Source organism: Jaculus jaculus, chromosome 10 (assembly GCF_020740685.1).
Source record: "Jaculus jaculus isolate mJacJac1 chromosome 10, mJacJac1.mat.Y.cur, whole genome shotgun sequence".
Classification (NCBI taxonomy): domain Eukaryota; kingdom Metazoa; phylum Chordata; class Mammalia; order Rodentia; family Dipodidae; genus Jaculus; species Jaculus jaculus.
This window is the reverse complement of record NC_059111.1, coordinates 10,246,659-10,263,378: the sequence shown is the minus strand read 5'-3', so window position 1 is coordinate 10,263,378 and position 16,720 is coordinate 10,246,659. Positions and strand designations below refer to the sequence as shown.

The 16,720-nt window shown below is 48.4% G+C and overlaps 1 protein-coding gene across 22 annotated transcripts in view; it reads right to left on the bottom strand.

Annotated features, from left to right (window-relative positions):
* Positions 1 to 2,367: 2,367 nt before the first annotated feature.
* Tpm1 (tropomyosin 1) overlaps positions 2,368 to 16,720 on the bottom strand; it is a 30,093-nt gene continuing 15,740 nt past the window's right edge. For 4 of the 22 annotated variants that reach the window (XM_004662517.2, XM_004662521.2, XM_004662519.2 and 1 more), the window contains 6 exons: positions 14,761 to 14,878; positions 13,966 to 14,036; positions 13,128 to 13,203; positions 12,277 to 12,339; positions 11,938 to 12,007; positions 2,368 to 3,218 (listed from right to left, as the gene is read on the bottom strand). In XM_004662517.2, coding sequence (XP_004662574.1) covers positions 3,136 to 3,218; positions 11,938 to 12,007; positions 12,277 to 12,339; positions 13,128 to 13,203; positions 13,966 to 14,036; positions 14,761 to 14,878 — 481 coding nt within the window. In that variant the 3' untranslated portion in view covers positions 2,368 to 3,135. Of the gene's footprint in view, positions 3,219 to 3,663; positions 4,421 to 8,599; positions 8,793 to 10,041; positions 10,606 to 11,937; positions 12,008 to 12,276; positions 12,340 to 13,127; positions 13,204 to 13,635; positions 13,712 to 13,965; positions 14,037 to 14,760; positions 14,879 to 16,720 lie in introns of those variants that run through there. The other 18 variants (XM_045160633.1, XM_045160632.1, XM_045160646.1 and 15 more) reach the window with 9 other exon arrangements.

The following is a 16,720-nucleotide window of genomic DNA, read 5'->3' as shown; positions in this document are numbered from 1 at the left end:
CTGATCTCTGGGACTCAGAAAGGGAAGTTGGATGGCAAAGGCCGCTTTCACGGCCAAGTCATCTGCCAAATGACAGACACCCCCGCCCCATCCCCATCTTCCTGACAGACACCCCCGCCCCATCCCCATTTTCCCAGCCTCCATTCTTCACCCTGCCTTCTGTTCTTACGCTGTAAAATGTTTACAGCAAGTGGAGGAGTCCAAATAATACCTTGAAGTCACTCACACAGGCTAGCCCTGGGGCGCCGCCCACTACCTGGGAACACTGGAGCTAAGTTGACTTGCCTCTGAGCCTCTGCTGGGGAAACCAGAGCTGTTGTGAAGTTTAAAGCAATATTTGTGGCTGGAGAGGCGGCTCAGTGGTTGACACTCACCTGCAAAGCCTAAGGACCCAGGTTTGATTCTCTAGTACCCACATAAAACCAGATGCACAAGGGGTTGCATGCATTGCTTGCAGAGGCTAGAGGCGTAAAGTGTCCATTCTCTCATAAATATGTATTTTTTTTAACTTGGACTGGGCGTGGTGGCGCACACCTTTAACCCCAGCATTTGGGAAGCACAGGTAGGAGGATCATCATGAGTTTGAGGCCACCCTGAGACTACGTAGTGAATTCCAGGTCAGACTGGACTAGAATGAGACCCTACCTTGAGAAACCAAAAAGAAAAAAAAAAAAGCAGTAACTTGCAAAGTGGGCACAGGCCGTAGCTTATGAACCTACGCTCTGAAGACATTAGCAGTCGCCCTCATCCGGGCAGGCAATGAATGGCCTGCTCACTTCAAAGATGCCAGGACCTAGTCACCGGGGCGGGATAGGTGAGCCTCAGAGGGATTCTTGATTAGGTGAATTAGGTGGGAAGATACATCTTAAGTGCGAGTGATACTATTTTCTGAGCTGGAATCCTGGTGGTGCACGCCTTTAATCCCAGCACTTGGGAGGCAGAGGTAGGAGGATCACTGTGAGTTCTAGGAAACCTGAGATTACACAGTGAATTCCAGGTCAGCTTGGGCTAGAGTGAGACCCTACCTTGGGGAAAAAAAAAAAGGAGGGGGGGAGCTGAGCATTGACCCCGAGCTCCTGCCAACATGAACTGTAAACTGAAGTAAACCTGTTCTCCCTCAAATTGACTTATGTCAGGTATTTTGTCCCAGCGATAAGGAGGTAACTGACACAGGTGGTCTTAAATACATACCCTGCGGTGGCCTTTGAGACACTCAGGTTCCAGTCTGTTGATGGGTAGAACATCTGACTGAAGCCTTAGCCTGGGTGGCTCCTGACGGTGATTTCCGGTTTAAAGCTGGTTTAAAGCCAGATCTGGCTCTGGAAGTGACGCTGGGCTTAGGAAAGGTTTTGGTGACAGGCTGGGGAATGTGGGGGGGGGGGGGTTGGAAGACAGACTCAGCCTTATTTGCCTTGGTTAGAGGGACAGCTATCATGAAGCTAGGTCTCTGGCTCTAGGCTCCTATTTAGGTTCTTTGCTTAACAGCCTCTTTCCTTCAGCAGCTAATAGCTAATAGCTAATGAAAGGGTGTAAGAAACAGTTATGGGGTTGTTGAGATGGCTTAGCAGTTAAGGAACTTGCCCTGTGAAGCCTTAAGGACCAGGGTTTGATTCTCCAGGACCCGTGTAAGCCAGATGCACAAGGTGGGGTTTGCAATGCCTAGAAGCCCTGGTGTGCCCATTCTCTCTCTCAAATAAATATGTAAATAAAAAGAATAAATAAAGTTAGACATTTAGCTCTTTTGAATATTATACATGCATGCAAGTGGGTTTTCATTTTCTTCCACTATACTGTGTTTGTTTTTGGTGGGAACATTTTTTTTCCCTCTCCCTGGGGCACAAGTGAAGCTAACTGATGTTTATAATCTATTTTTGTTTGCTTAAGTGTCTCCCAGAGCTAGGGAAACAAATGATGGTATTTTCAGCTCCAATTCTGAGAAAATGAGCATGTATTGGAATGTAGAACTCACGTGAGTTAGAATGGAGGAAAAAAAGGGGGAAAAAAATAAAGCCCCAGGAAAGTAGTGCTGTTGGGCAGAAGCACAGAGGGGGACACGAGCAGATTTGGCACATTAACCCATCCCTGGCCGGAGCGTGGGCATGACATCACTGGAGACTTAGCAGAGCGCTGGCGGGAAACTCCCCAAAGCAGTGAGGTCACTGCACCAGGTCTCTTTGCCCAGGTCCCGCGGAAAGCTTGGCCACTTCAGCAGAGTCGAATCCTGCTGCCTTTGGCACTTCTGCCACGGGAGACCCAGCTGCCTTGGAATACCACCGCAGGAAACCCTGCACAGCAAAGGCAGGTAATCATCTGGCCGACAAGCTCACAGAAATGTCATGACAACGTACAAACGACAGGACCACCAGGTTTAGAAAATGTCTTACAATGTGCATTTTATTCCATGTCATTATACAATGTTTACATATACTTAAAACTCTTAAGAAAATGCTTTTTTCTTTACCAATGATGTATGTAGTGCCTAAATCTTTCACTTCGACAGAGACCTGGAAAGAGTGGAGATCCACACCGAATGCTATCCTGCACGGTCGTGAGGGGCTGCAAGTGTGTGGGTTGGAGAGGCAAGGGGGTTCTTAGGAGCAGCGTGGCTTTCAAACCCTTGGCTTTAATGAATACAGGTATACGAAACCCGGAGTCTCATCTCATTGCAAAACTCAAGACAAAATAAATTAGTGTTGGACAGAAGTCTAAATTGTACAATATCGAACAAAAGACCACAAGGGGACCTTTTGTTTAAAGTAGCACCAATCCATACCTGATCGTCCCCAACTTCAGTCTTCCCGTTGGCCCTACTGTTGGCACTCCGACTGCGGATCTTTCTGCCTTAGTGAGGATCCCTAACAGACTAAGCGGACTGCGTGGCTAAACTCTACAAAACGTGGCAATGCCAACCTGGGAAATGGCACACTGGAATCAGGAGTGTCCTGACACGGGCTTGTCTTTTTGTGTCTTTTCCCGCCCCCTGCCCTAGCTGGCTCTTCGCAGATGTTGTCAGTGACAGTGGTAAAAGTAAATTAAAAAAAAAAATGCATTGAAGGGGTTTTCACGGTAAGCAGGTGTTTAAAAACAACACAACAGAAAGGAAATGAAAGCGTGTGGCCGCGGCTAGGGAGGTTTTCACATGTTGTTTAGCTCCAGTAATGTCTGATCCAGCATCTGATGCATACTAAGGTTCTCCTCCTTGGCATGGGCCACTTTCTCTGTGGTGGGATTAGAAAATCAAGTCATGAATAGCTGTGCTTCGGACACAGTGGCGGTTCCTACACGTAGCAGGTAAACATCAATCACAAACACAGGATAAGGTGATTAGAAGTAGGCATGCTTTAAGACACCACTCATTTCCAGACAAGACCAGGGAAGGGAGGGGACGGCTCTGCCCTGCAGGAACCCCGGGCATGGCTCTCAGCAAACGGGTGCGCCTGCACCAGCTGTCCACCCTGAGGGAGAACTGCAGGGTGCGTCTGGTGAAGGGGCACCTACCGTATGCCATGGGAATGGGGAGAAGCAAGAACCAAACACGGGTGCAGCAATGTTACACACACTGGAGAAGTTAACACCGGCAGACACTTCTGAGTTACAGGCAGTTAAAGGTCTGGGAGTCATGTTGTAACAACACAACCTCACAGAAAATAAAGATGACATAAATAGGTTTCTGACAACTTTTTAAATGATTTATTTCGGTTGCTCATAAACAGCTGTCAACAAGTCTCATGCATACTTCATTAGGACATTCTCTTAATATTTTTATAGTGTCCTGTATATTATTAGCATGACATTCTCATCAAGTTCCAACAAAACTGTTAAACTGAATAGTGCGTACCTTTCAGACAACCAGGGACTTCTGACATGAACTCCTGTTTTCAAAAGTTATTTTGCCCAAGCATAGATACATTTAATCATATTTCAAATGCCATACCATATATGAAGAAATCAGCAATACAAATATGTAATATATATATTTAAATCAGGACTCACAGTTGTCTTGGGAAATTAAAAAAAATTTTTTTTGGTCCTCTTTATGAAACAGTTCAAAGAAGAGGTCCTGCTATTGCAAAGAGAGCTAAATCGGCAGGTGTAATTACATGTTCATATACATAATGTATGTTTTATCATAAAAGCTGTTTGGGGATTGAAGAGAAGTTAATCAATCCAGGTTCACAGAGGAAAGTACAGGCAAAGCTAGCCTTCCAACTGATTCCTACCATTTGCATTTCTGCAGAAAGCAACTGTTTTCAACCCTGTCAGCTGAAAGCTGGACAGTCTTAGAGATTTGCTGTACATGGGCTCCGTTCCTAGAATGCAGCCCAAGTTTTTCCACATTTAAGTTTTTAGTCCTCATTCAGGGCAAGCTTTAGTTCATTAGTTAGGCGGCGGTTTTGCTCAAGTTGATGGTAGAGTTGATCTGGACAGGCCCAGCAAGCAGGTTAGCAGAGAAGAAGAGACAGAAGAGAGGTTAGCGAGACTTGGTTAGAGGCAGTAGACACAGAACACAAGAGATATCGACGGGACAGCAAGCGTCCACCCTTACCCCACGGTCTTCTGTCCCGTGCCTTGCAAGGGTGGACAGTTTTAAAAGGCCTGGCAGAGTGAGGAAGGGAAGGAACCTCTCCCTTGATGGGGAGAAGGAAAAGGGGGTGCAGGACATGAGGAGGAGTGAATGTTTGACCCCGCCCTATGAACCGAGCCATGTGCAGTTTTCTGGCAACAGATGTGAGGACAGAGGGCAACCAACGCCATTGACCCCTTGCTGGGGCTTGGGGGCGATCGACTACCTGTGCCCCTGGCCAGCCTGTTTCTGCCCACTCTTGCTGAATGCCACATCCCTTCGGCACAGGATGCACGCTTTGCTTCCCCCCTCTGGTGGTACTGAGTGGCCGTTGTCCCTGCCCCTGCGCTGACAGGTTTTGAAACACACAAGCTCAAGGGCTGAGCTCTCATCTGACTCTGATAGCGTGTTACCCTAGTCAAACAGCAAAGAGCCAGCCACTGACCTCCACTCAGCACTGATCTGTTTGCCTCAAGAGGACGGTGTTCATGTTTGGCGTTCCTGAACGTGCACGAGTCACTAAGACGTCCAACATGTTCAAGAAGCCCAGCGTGGCACACACCTCACACACACCTGTGGTCTGCTCATGTGGCAAAGGTGGCCAACCCACAGGACTTGCCCATCTGATGATTCAGGGGACATCCAAAGACAAGCAAGAGTCTGGGACACACCAGTCCCAGAATATGACTGGGAGATGTGGGAATGCTGTGACCGTGTGGACTTACTCTGTTTGACCTCAGGACAGCTCACAATCCTAGCTCCTAGGGAGAACATGCTGGCTGAAGCAGCCCCGGGCCCTGTTGGGAAACTGAGCAGGTCTACCAATTTCCTTTCATGAATGGTAGGGGATGGGGGAGACACAACGCTTCCTGTGACAGGACATGCTCAGCACCTGCCGCCCTTCACTTACTCATTTCAATTTTCTGAATATTCAACCCCCCCCCATCAGTAGCTAGAAGTCGGAGTTTCTCTTCTTTCTTGGCTCAAAACATACATGACTATTAGCTTAGACTCACCTCGCTCTTCTGTCCCTGCACACGGCCAGCTCATCCCACACCCCAGCTATCTTCCAGCATCCCCCATATGGCATTTACTTGGGGGTTGCAAGATATAAATCCCCATTACCACATTCCCACTATTGTCATGGGAAACTGCTGCTGAGAGCAGGTGGCACGTTTGTTTGCTGAGCTCAAATGTTCAGTCAGCTGGAACAAGAGCATTGGGGAAATCTTAAGAGAACGCAGAAGACTACTAGAAATTTAAGCTTAAATGACATGTCCTGGGGCGGGGGGAGGCTGTCCCCTTTAGCTGCCCTAGAGCTGGTTAGTGTGCTAAGGTGATCTCAGGGCAGGGACTGGACACACTAGTGCAATGGTTTTCCCTATTCTACACTGAACCCCGGATGTCTGAGGCCTCTGGTGCTTCGATTCAGCCATGCTTTGGGGCCTGGTCCTGAGGGTCGAGCAGCGGCCGCCATGATGGGCTGTCCGAGATTCCCTTGCGGTGCATGCTAAGTTTGAGAAATGTGGAGGTGTCCCAGGAAACCACTGTGCTTCCAGGGCTAACTGAACGTCTGCCTGGCAGAACTTTCCGACTTGTCACTTCTCTGTGGCCACATTACTCAGAGAAAAGTCACTTCTATTATTCTTTTCATGTTTGCTTTATCTTGGTTTTTCGAGGTAGGGTCTCATGCTAGCCCAGGATGACCTTGAATTCACTATGTAGTCTCAGACTGGCCTCTAACTCACAGCAATCCTCCCGCCTCAGCCTCCCAAGTGCTGGGATTAGAGGTGTGCATCACCACGCCCAGCTAGTATTCTGCTTTTTAAAAAGAACAAGGCAGGATAATCCTGGTGAAATGGGTGTTGGAGGAGCCTTATGAAAAGGAAAACACAAGTCTGGAGAGAAGCTGCTGCACTCTTCAAGGGAGAGACACTGTTCAGAACCTAATATTAAAAGTTTACCATGAGGGCTGGCCTATCTGGTAAGGCACTTGCCTACAAAGATAAAGGACCTAGGTTCGATTCCCCAAGTCCCACAGTAGCCAGATGCACAATGTGGCACATGTGTCTGGAGTTCATTTGCAATGGGTAGAGGCCCTGGTGTGCCCATTCTCTCTCTCTCTTAAACAAATAAATGAAGAAAATATTAAAAAAAAAAAATGGGCTGAAGAGATGGTTCAGTGGTTAAAGCATTTGTCTGTGGGGCCTAAGCACTCATATTTCACTCTCCAGGTCCCACATAAGCCAGACGCACAGCACGAGCTGGTGCAAGCGTGCAAGGTTGCACATGTGCACAAGATGGTGCACACGTCTGGAGTCTGACTGTGACTGAGGCCCTGGCGCACCATGTCCAGCAAATAAAATGAAATAAAATCTAACATGAGCCAGGTGTGGTGGCACATACCTTTAATCCTAGCACCTGGGAGGTAGAGGTAGGAGGGTCACTATGAGTTCGAGGCCGGCCTGGGCTAGCGCGACACCCTACCTTAAAAAGCAACAGGGCTGAAGGGGTGGCTTAGCAGTTAAGGTGCTTTCCTGCAAAGCCAAAGAACCCAGGTTCCCCAGGACCCATGCAAGCCAGACGCACAAGGTGGTGCATGCATCTGGAGTTTGTATGCAATGGCTGGAGGCCCTAGCGTACCCATTCCCTCTACCTGCTTCTCTCTCATCAATAAATAAATTTAAGAATAACAACAAAAAAGTCTACCATACCATTACCAAATCCTCAAATTCAGAGCTACTTTGAGAAAGCACTTTCTCTGTGGAAGGCTTTGTATTTGATATTCTTTTTTAGAGTTTGTCCAGATTTCTTCTTACAGTGCAGTGGTATGTATGCCAGCCCTTCTTGGGCTAACAAATCCTATGCACAAAACCCAAGCTTCAAAAGCAAAAGAAATACAGCCAGACTGTCCAAAAAGGAGAGAACATTGGCAACTAAGAAACTAAAACATACATCATTTTAAAGTTCTAATTTTGCATGTTAAAAGATAATCACTGAATTGCTGTATGTGACATAAACTAATGAAGCCCAAATAAAATACAACTGTATCCTGAATAATTTCCACCAATCACTTTTTCTGGGGTGGGAGGGGGGAAGAGTATAGAGAGAAACCAACTGTAATGATCATATTTTTCAGATGTTTTGTAAATGTGGGAAAAACACAGCTATTAGTTAATTAAAGACCTTGTGAGGCCCACTGTCATTTTAGCTGAATTCCTATCAAACACATACCTACTATACACAATACTTACTAATACATGGTGTCTTTTAAGAATACAAAAAGAAACCATGACTCAAATACAGTCATGTTTAGAAGCCCTAAGATGTGAAGTTTGGGAAGAGGAGGATGGGCGGGCCTGCGTAATGAACACCTTACGAAAGCTTCCTGTGCCGTCCAAGCGTGAAACAAGAGCCGCAAGCTCAGTATGCCTGAATCCCAGCGCTCACACTCGCGGCCGCGGGGGACGGATACGCAGCCATTCCTTGGAGCCTTTCTTTCATCGCCCACTCATGTAGTCCCGAGCAGGGCCATCTATGTAAGCCAGAGGGGCTTCCAGGCTCCAAACTCCAGATCTTCCCCACCAAGCGCTGTTCAAAGCCCACGGGTTCTCAACCCAAGCTAGCATGCCACCCGAATTCCTAAAACCACAGACGCGCCGACCTATTCTTACTCCTGGAAACCCAAAACTCAGGGGGACATAAGCATTAGGTTTTATTCTTAAAAACTTCACAAAGAAGCTGGGCGTGGTAGCGCACGCCTTTAATCCCAGCACTGGGAAGGCAGAGGTAGGAGGATCGCCATGAGTTTGAGGCCACCCTGAGACTCCATAGTGAATTCTAGGGTCAGCTTGGTCCAGAGTGAGACCCTATCTCGAAAAACTAAAAAGAACTATTTACCTAGAAACACCTAGTATTAAGATATAACGTTTGGGGGGGTGGGGGAATTAACCCTTCGATGCAGAAACAGAATTAATAGTTTTCTTGTGTTGAGATGAAAATGTCAATAAATAGGAAGAAAGAACAGCCAACAGGACAGCTTGTAGTGTTTATTTTACACTGGACGAACAGCTTCTGTACAATAGAAAGCACAGTGTGGGCCTGGCCCTAAGGCAGGTGCTAAGAGAAAGCCAGGGTCAGCTGGAGAACAGAGAGACGCACAGCTCAGAGAGGTGGGCCATCCAGCTTGACGGAGCAGTCTTGGGAGGAGTGAAGGAAAGACACTTATCTGCGCGAAGACAAAAAGGTGAGAAAAAGAAAAAAGTGGCATAATGGGAAAAAAAAAAAAAAAAGGAAAGCAAACAGATGAGGGACACTTGAAATGCAGGCCAGTGGCAGGCATGCAAAACCCGTAGCCGGCTGCACCTTGGCGTGGGGAGGGGGAGGGCCATCCTTGGCCACTTACGTCTGCTCCCGAGGCTACCGAGGCCCCGTGTCAGGGAAGAACCCACGAACAGATTTTTAAAACCAGCCCCCCTTTCTGGGACATTTCATCATCTTCAATGCCAAGGTTTCCCCTGGGGAAGACTGTCTACACGGACGACCTGGCTCCACCCCTCGTGATAAACGGAAGAGAAGAGCCAGGCCTCTAAGGACTGTTTAATTTGAGTGTGTGGGGATTCTACAGCTGCCAAGGCGGCGGGCACATGTCACACTATTGAAGTTAGCGACATTCTCAGCTTTGGTGGAATCCAGTGCGATTAGAACCCAGAGACGTCCGCGGAACACTCCAGCGGTTAGAATTTTAAAAGGCAGGAAAATCTGGTTAGTACTCTTTAATCAGCTAGCTGGGTAGGTTTACGGGTCAGCTCATGAGCACAAGGCTAGCTACTCCAACTCTTAGCCCCTCACGAGAGCGAGAGCTGGGCCATCAACTTCCAAATTCATATTGTACGACACGTGTTTTTATTTCCCACAAGTGGTGGCAAGTGTCTACTGTGGGGTACTGGCATTCCCTCTAATGTAAACAGAGGAAATCACAGCCTAGCGACTCGGCAGGGCATTCACTTAGCCCTGGATTCTTGACAGTGAGGAAGAGATGACTGTTTACAGAACTGCCAATTTCCTTTTCCTTGAATCCTCAACCTGGTACTTTAAGGTTTCCTTGAATTTACAATTTGTTTTGCATGTCTGTGTGCACGTGGAGGCCGGAAGCTGGGAATGGCTGTCTTTCTCATTGCTTCCCCACCGTACTGTTAGGAGACAGGGTCCCACACTGAGCTGGACCTCACTGGACCTCAGACAAGCCAGTCAGCAGGTCCGAGGGATTGCTCCTGTCTCAGCATCCCCAGGGCTGGGATTACAGGCTCTGGCTGTCATGCCAGGCATTTTATGTGGGTACTGAGAGTCCGAACTCAGGTCTTCATGCTTAGTGTCAGGCATTTTGCATACTGAATTATCTCCTCAGCCCCAATTTTACGCTTTCTTAAGTGAAAATGATCTACTTCATAGAGCCCCAGGATGCATAGTGATTGATAGTTCTTTAGAACATCCTGTACAAATGCTTGACCTTCTAGTTGTTTAATCTTTTTTTTTTTTTCCCCTGAGGTAGGGTCTCACTCTGGCTCAGGGTGACCTGGGATTCACTACAGAGTCTCAGGGTGGCCTCGAACTCACGGCGATCCTCCTACCTCTGCCTCCCGAGTGCTGGGATTTAAGGCGTGCGCCACCACGCCCGGCTTTCTTGTTTACTGTCTGGGAAGGATAGCACTGGAGTTCACAGTTCAGTGGGAACAATCCAGTTCCACGCTTAGGGAATGAAAGGAAGCTGGTTTGTGTAGACTTAATCTACTTGGCCCGTGTATTAGTAGGATGTGGAAAAGGTAAGGGTTATCCTAGGTTACGCAAGAGAGCAAATGGAAGGTGCAAAGGAGGAGACCATGGGTCAGAGGGGAGCCGTGGTGAGTCCGTCACGTAAGCGAGAGGGCATGGGTGCGAGCAGGCAGGGCGCATGAGCATTTACATGGAAGTCATGTCGTTGAGAGCGTGGTCCAGCTCCTCGCTGATGGCCTTGTACTTCAGTTTCTGAGCATACAGCTCGTCTAGGAGCAGGAAGTGGAAGGCAGAGGTGCAAGGACATGGAGAATGACCAAGAGGATGGAGGGTAGGTGAGGGCGGCACGGGCGCCACCCCAACCCAGCAGCAAGAGAAAGGCAAGGCATGAAGGGGTTGGTGCCGCAGCAGGTGGCCAGTGCAGGAGGCGTGCATTTTGTTTTTAAATAAAATTGAAACAAAAACAAAGAGAACACAACCCATTAGAAAATAAAATTGAGAAAGACAATATGAAAAGCATAACAAATAGGGAAGGTCTAACGGGTGAGCTATGTGACTTCCCAACAAAGCTACGGAACACTGTCTCTCCTGGTGGGTCATGGAGCATCATTAGTTTTACAGAATTGTATTTTAATTATAGCGGTGTAGTAAGCCACCTGCAGCTATCAACAATGGGGAAAAAAAAGCAGTACTTTGGAAGGTACAATTAACAACTAGTACCATTGATTCTTATCTAGCTCCACCTTCAAACCACTCGCTTCCTGACCTAACCAGACCACGGGATACTGGCGTCTTGGTGGCACTGCCAAGAGCTCCTGTGGTCTTCCCACTCAAGCTGTCTGTAGCATAGGAGGCTTGAAAAGCAAAGACAGCCACACTTGTTACGGCAGCACTGAGGCAGGCTTCTGCAACCATTATCACTCTCTCTTCTCTACTACCTTGGACAGTAACTGCACTGCCCTCCAGGCCCTTCCTCAACCCCTGTGGGCTGTGGTTTTTTGTTTTTTTTTGGTCACAGGCAACCCTTCACAAGTTCCAAGGCTCAACTTTTAGGATTTCTGTGAAACAGCGTGGGTATTACTCAAGTACAACCTAAATGTCTTAGGGGAGGGATGCTTAAATAATCAAGGTACTACCATGCCCCCATCTTATCATACTTGATAATAAATCACTTAAAAAAAGATCCCTTCCTCTGAACCTGTACTTGGAAGACGATGGGCTCTGTCTAAAACAAGGCCACACTGTTCTGACCACTAGGAGGTATTACTGAAGACACACGGCCACCAGAGACACATTCACCTGTAATCATTTCACACACAGTGGAAAATACCCCCAGACTCACTTCTGAGGCACATGAAGTAAGGCCAGGTGGCATTTACCATGATGACAAGACACATGAGCTGCCTGGTGGCTGACACCAGAACTGAGGACTCAGGTCCAGGAGTTTTAGAGCCACAGGAGGGAACCCCAGAGGACAGTCAGAGGGACCGTGCGAGAGAAAAGCAGTGTACCAGGCAGGACGCCCTTGGATCGGATGACTGCTTTGCCAGGACAGTATGCGACCTGAAGGCCTAAATTTAAAACCATATTTAAGAACTTACCTTCTAAGTCATCAATGCTTTTCTCCAACTTGGTTACTGACCTCTCTGCAAACTCAGCCCGAGTCTCAGCCTGTAATGATTTAATTCATCTGAGTCAAGGTTGGGAAGGGTCAACTCCAGTAACTACAAACCCAGGGAAAATTAGAGGAAGGAAGAGATCCAGGGCATCCCGGGGGAAATGTCGGTTTGGGTCACTGCTGTGGAGCACACACCCAAGACGACCCTGAACGTGCCTGACTTGTGCCGCTCTGACTCACGGGCGACAGTCCCTGACCCACTCCCTGGAAGCAAACTCAATTCCATTCCCGCCAGGCTCCCCCACAGCTCTCAGTGCATTACCTCCTTCAGCTTGTCAGAGAGGACTTTGATCTCTTCCTCGTACTTGTCTTCCTTCTGTGAGTACTGCAATGAGAGAGAGCATTCCAGATGTCAGGCACGCCTTCTCACACAAAGAGCACGCCAGCCCAGCCACCAGATGTTGAGATCTCCGAGCAGGTAACGGGACCCCTGATATCAGATGGCACACTACAATATGCTCTCTGGCCTATTGTTTTACATAGGATAAGAACAAGAGAACGTGGCCACTTGGCACTCTATTTAAATTAAACTGATGAATTGCTCAGGTAGGATATTCTCTATTAAAACTTTTTTTTTTTTTTTTTTTTTTTTTGGGCAGAGGTAGAGTGATCACCATGAGTTCGAGGCCACCCTGAGGATACAGTTAATTCCAGGTCAGCCTGGGCCAGAAAGACACCCTACCTTGAAAAACAAACAACCCCCCCAAACCAAACAAACAACAACAAAAAAAACCCTCTTCCCCCCACCCCCATGCACATGTATGTAGGCCAGAGGTTGACATCAGAGGTCTTTCTTGACAACTCTCCTCTGTATTTTTACTGTAACAAGGTATTTACAGGTGGCCACTAGGCCCTTCTTTCTGGGCATTCATGTGGGTAATGGGGGTCCAAACTCCAGTCCTGATGTTTACAGGGCAGACACTATCTACTGAGCCATCTCTACACACCCAAATATGTTTAAAAAACAAGAGAATCTGCTCCCCAGTAGCCATCAGGAAATCATCTTCAATGCTGCCATTTACTAAATGCCTCCTGTGCTGCTGCGTTCCTCAGCAGGGCCTCTTGGAAGAGGCTCTTAAAGGGTGCCTTCCCCGCTCCTCGTTCCTGGCCTACCTTCTCGGCCTGAGCCTCCAGTGACTTCAAGTTGTTCGTCACAGTTTTCAATTCTTCTTCAAGCTCAGCACATTTGCTAATGTTTTCGATCAGAGGCAGAAAGGATGGGAGACAAGCCAGAGGAACGAGAAGAGAAAAAGGAGAGGGATGGGGAAAAAAGTGAAAAACCGAGTCCAAGAGACAAAAGGGCTGCCTCAAAGTAGCCAAGCCATCAGGAACGAAAGCACTTAAGTTTTACCCCCGGGCACTGCCCTCCAATCTCGCCACCACCGTGCAGGGGCAGGGTGGCAGAATCCAGAGACTCTGAATGAAGGGTGACGGCTTGGCTTCTCAGTTGGCACCCGCCGAGAGCATTTACGAAGAGCAAAAAAAACAAAGAGCGGACAGAGCGAGACAGGAACAGTGGAGGTGCGGTCGGTACACCCGAGCAACCAGTGGGCATCGGAAGCTGAAAGAGGTCTGGGTTGCAGTTAAATAAACCTGAAAACCACACGTGAGCCGTCAGTACCTTATCCTCTGCAGCCATTAGTGCTTTCAAGGTCTGATCCATTACTCTTAACTGCTCTTCCAGCTGTCGAACTTGGCTGTTAGTGGACACAGGAAATGCACAAGGCCATTCACAAAATCAGTGTGCAGGTAAGGCATGCAGGGACACCACGCATTCACACACAGACACCCCACATGGATCCTCTGCGGTCCACGCCCGCAGCTCATCCACGTCAAAATGAGCGCGAGGGGAGCCTGGAGCCGAGACAGGTCAACGTGCAGCTGCAGAGGGCATGCTGTTTAGTGGCTGCGCCTACAGCACCCGGCGCGTGGCGGCAACAGCCCCGCTTACCCTTCCGAGAGCTCGGCCCGCTCCTCTGCGCGCTCCAGGTCACTCTCGATGATGACCAGCTTACGGGCCACCTGCAGCGGGACACACATGGTACGGGCAACTGTGGGTTTGGGTGCTTTGTGTCCAGGAGGTACAGGGGTGGGGCTCCTGTCTGCAAGCAATGCTTTTCATTGGACTGGAGACTGGACAGAAGCACCTCTGGCCCAGGAGACTAGGCTTCAGTTCATCAGCACCAGAACGGTCAGCTCCTCCCCAAGTGGGGTCTGGAGCAGCCAGGCCAGCTTGAGGAATGAGACTGGAAAGATCTGCGCTCAGAAGTAGTAGTGTGATCACATGACGTGTCTTATACTGGAGAAGTGGGGACTGCCCGGATGACTGTGAGGGTACAAGGGCAGCTCCAGAGACGCCAAGCAGGGCTCTTTAGAAGCAATTCAAAAGCCAGCAAGACACCCAGCGGGGAAAAACTAAAGTCTGATGGACACACGGGCTCTGTGAGCAGAAGTCCTTCTCCTGTGGACATGACCAGAAGCTGACTCACCCGAGGGACAGCCTGTGTCCCTCTTCTTGGCTAAAGACCTTTGGTCCTGGCCTTTAGGGTGTGTGTGTGTTTGATCCTTTTTCCCAGTGCTACCGACTGGCTTCATTCATCACGGTAAGAATCACTTTCTGCAGACCAGGGGATTTTTGCTTTTCAAAACAACTAACGTCTGCCAGGGAAGCTGACTTGCTCTACCCAGGAACCAGCGGGTACTCTGCTCCCCGAAGCCCACGAGGCTCCGGGGCCCAAGAGCTGACCTCTTCATACTTGCGGTCGGCATCTTCAGCGATGTGCTTGGCCTCTTTCAGCTGGATCTCCTGGATTTCCATCTTCTCCTCATCCTTTTGGGCTCGGCTTTCAATGACTTTCATGCCTCTGGAAAGACAAGCGGGAAGACATGAGATTTAGAGCCGACCTCCCGAGGCCCGCGGCACTGCTGTGGTCTTCGAGGCTGGCTGCAAACGGTACCAAAACAGAGCGCAGCAATGTTTTTTTTTTTTTTTTCCTACAGCACGAAGCACAACTTTCTAGAACTAGAGGGGGAAAAAAGCCACACGTTCCTCGCTGGTCACTGAGTGAAAGCTCTGGGTACCCTGTGGGTGCTGGTGTCACCAGCCAGGCACCCCCTCCTCAGTGTAAGATACAATAGACCAGGACTCCATTAGCATCTAGGGAACAAGAGATGACAGCAGACTTCATCTGTTAAATATATGCAGGGATTTCTTCTCCCGAGGGGAAGCTTCGGTTTGAAAAATGGATGGATACTAAAACAAAAATGAACTCAGCAACATGCTATGGGGCGTGGTGGCTCGTGCACGCCACCCCGAACTGAGCCAGGTGGATCACAGTGAATTCAAAGCTATCCTGGGTTGCACAGTGAGTTCCAGGACAGCCTGGGTTAGAAATAGACCCTGTCCCCCCACCACAAAAAAGCCGGGCATGGTGGTGCACGTCTTTAATCTCAGCACTTGGGAGGCAGAGGTAGGAGGATGGCTGTGAATTTGAGGCCACCCTGAGACTACATAGTAAATTCCAGGTCAGCCTCGGCTAGAGTGAGACCCTACCTCGGAAAACAAAAACAGAAAAATAAAACAACAACAACAACAAAAAACAGCCAGGCATGGTGGTGCGGGCCCTTAATCCCTACACTCGGAAAACAGAGCTAGGAGGATCGCCTTGAGTTTGAGGGTACCCTGAGACTACACAGTGAACTCCAGCTCAGCCTGGGCTAGCGTGACAGCCTGCCTTGGAAAAACAAAAACAGACAAAATGCACCAGTTTCTTTTACTCCATCCACCACCAACAAAATGAGATCAGAGGAAATGAGACTAGAGGAAACTGGTGGTATTTGCCCACTTCAGAACTACAAAAGCAGCAGTTTCAATGGAATCAGATGAACTCTTCAGCTAAGAAAATATATTTCACTTAAACTGGAACTTCCTGCAAGCAGGAGTGTTGGGAGGCAGGATTGACACTGGCATGGCGTTCCATTTCAGAATATGATAATTGGTATATAGCGATTACAGATTTATGGCATAAACTGTGTTCAAATGGGAATGACTTAGCAGGGTGGAGAGACGGCTCAGTGGTTAAGGTGCTTGTCTGTAAGACCTAATGACCCAGGTTCAATTCCCCAGCAGCACATGCATTTGGAGTTTGTAGCAGCTGGAGGCCCTGATGCACACATTCTCTCCCTCTGATTGCAAATAAGTAAATAAATAGGCAAGCAGTAAGTGCGAACCCCCCACCCCCCAGTTTTCTTTTTTTGTTTTTCCAAGGTAGGGTCTCACTATAGCCCAGGCAGACCTGGAATCATTACGTAGTCTGAGGGTGGTTTCGAACTCACAGAAATCTTTCTACCTCTGCCTCCCAAAAGCTGAGATTAAAGGCATGTGCCACCATGCCTGGCTTAAAGCCCTATTTCTTGTTCTTGTTTAATTTTATTTATTTGAGAGCAACAGAGAGATGGGCGTGCCAGGGCCTCCAGCCATTGCAAATGAACTCCAGATGCATGCGCCCCTTGTGCATCTGTAAACCCCCCCCTTTTTTTTTTGGTTTTCTGAGGTAGGGTCTCACTCTGGTCCATACTGACTTGGAATTCACTATGTAGCCTCAGTGTGGCCTCAAACTAACAGTGATCCTCCTACCTGTCTCCTGAGTGCTGGGATTAAAAGCGTGCACCACCATACCTGGCTAGCTACTCTTTTTAAAAATAAG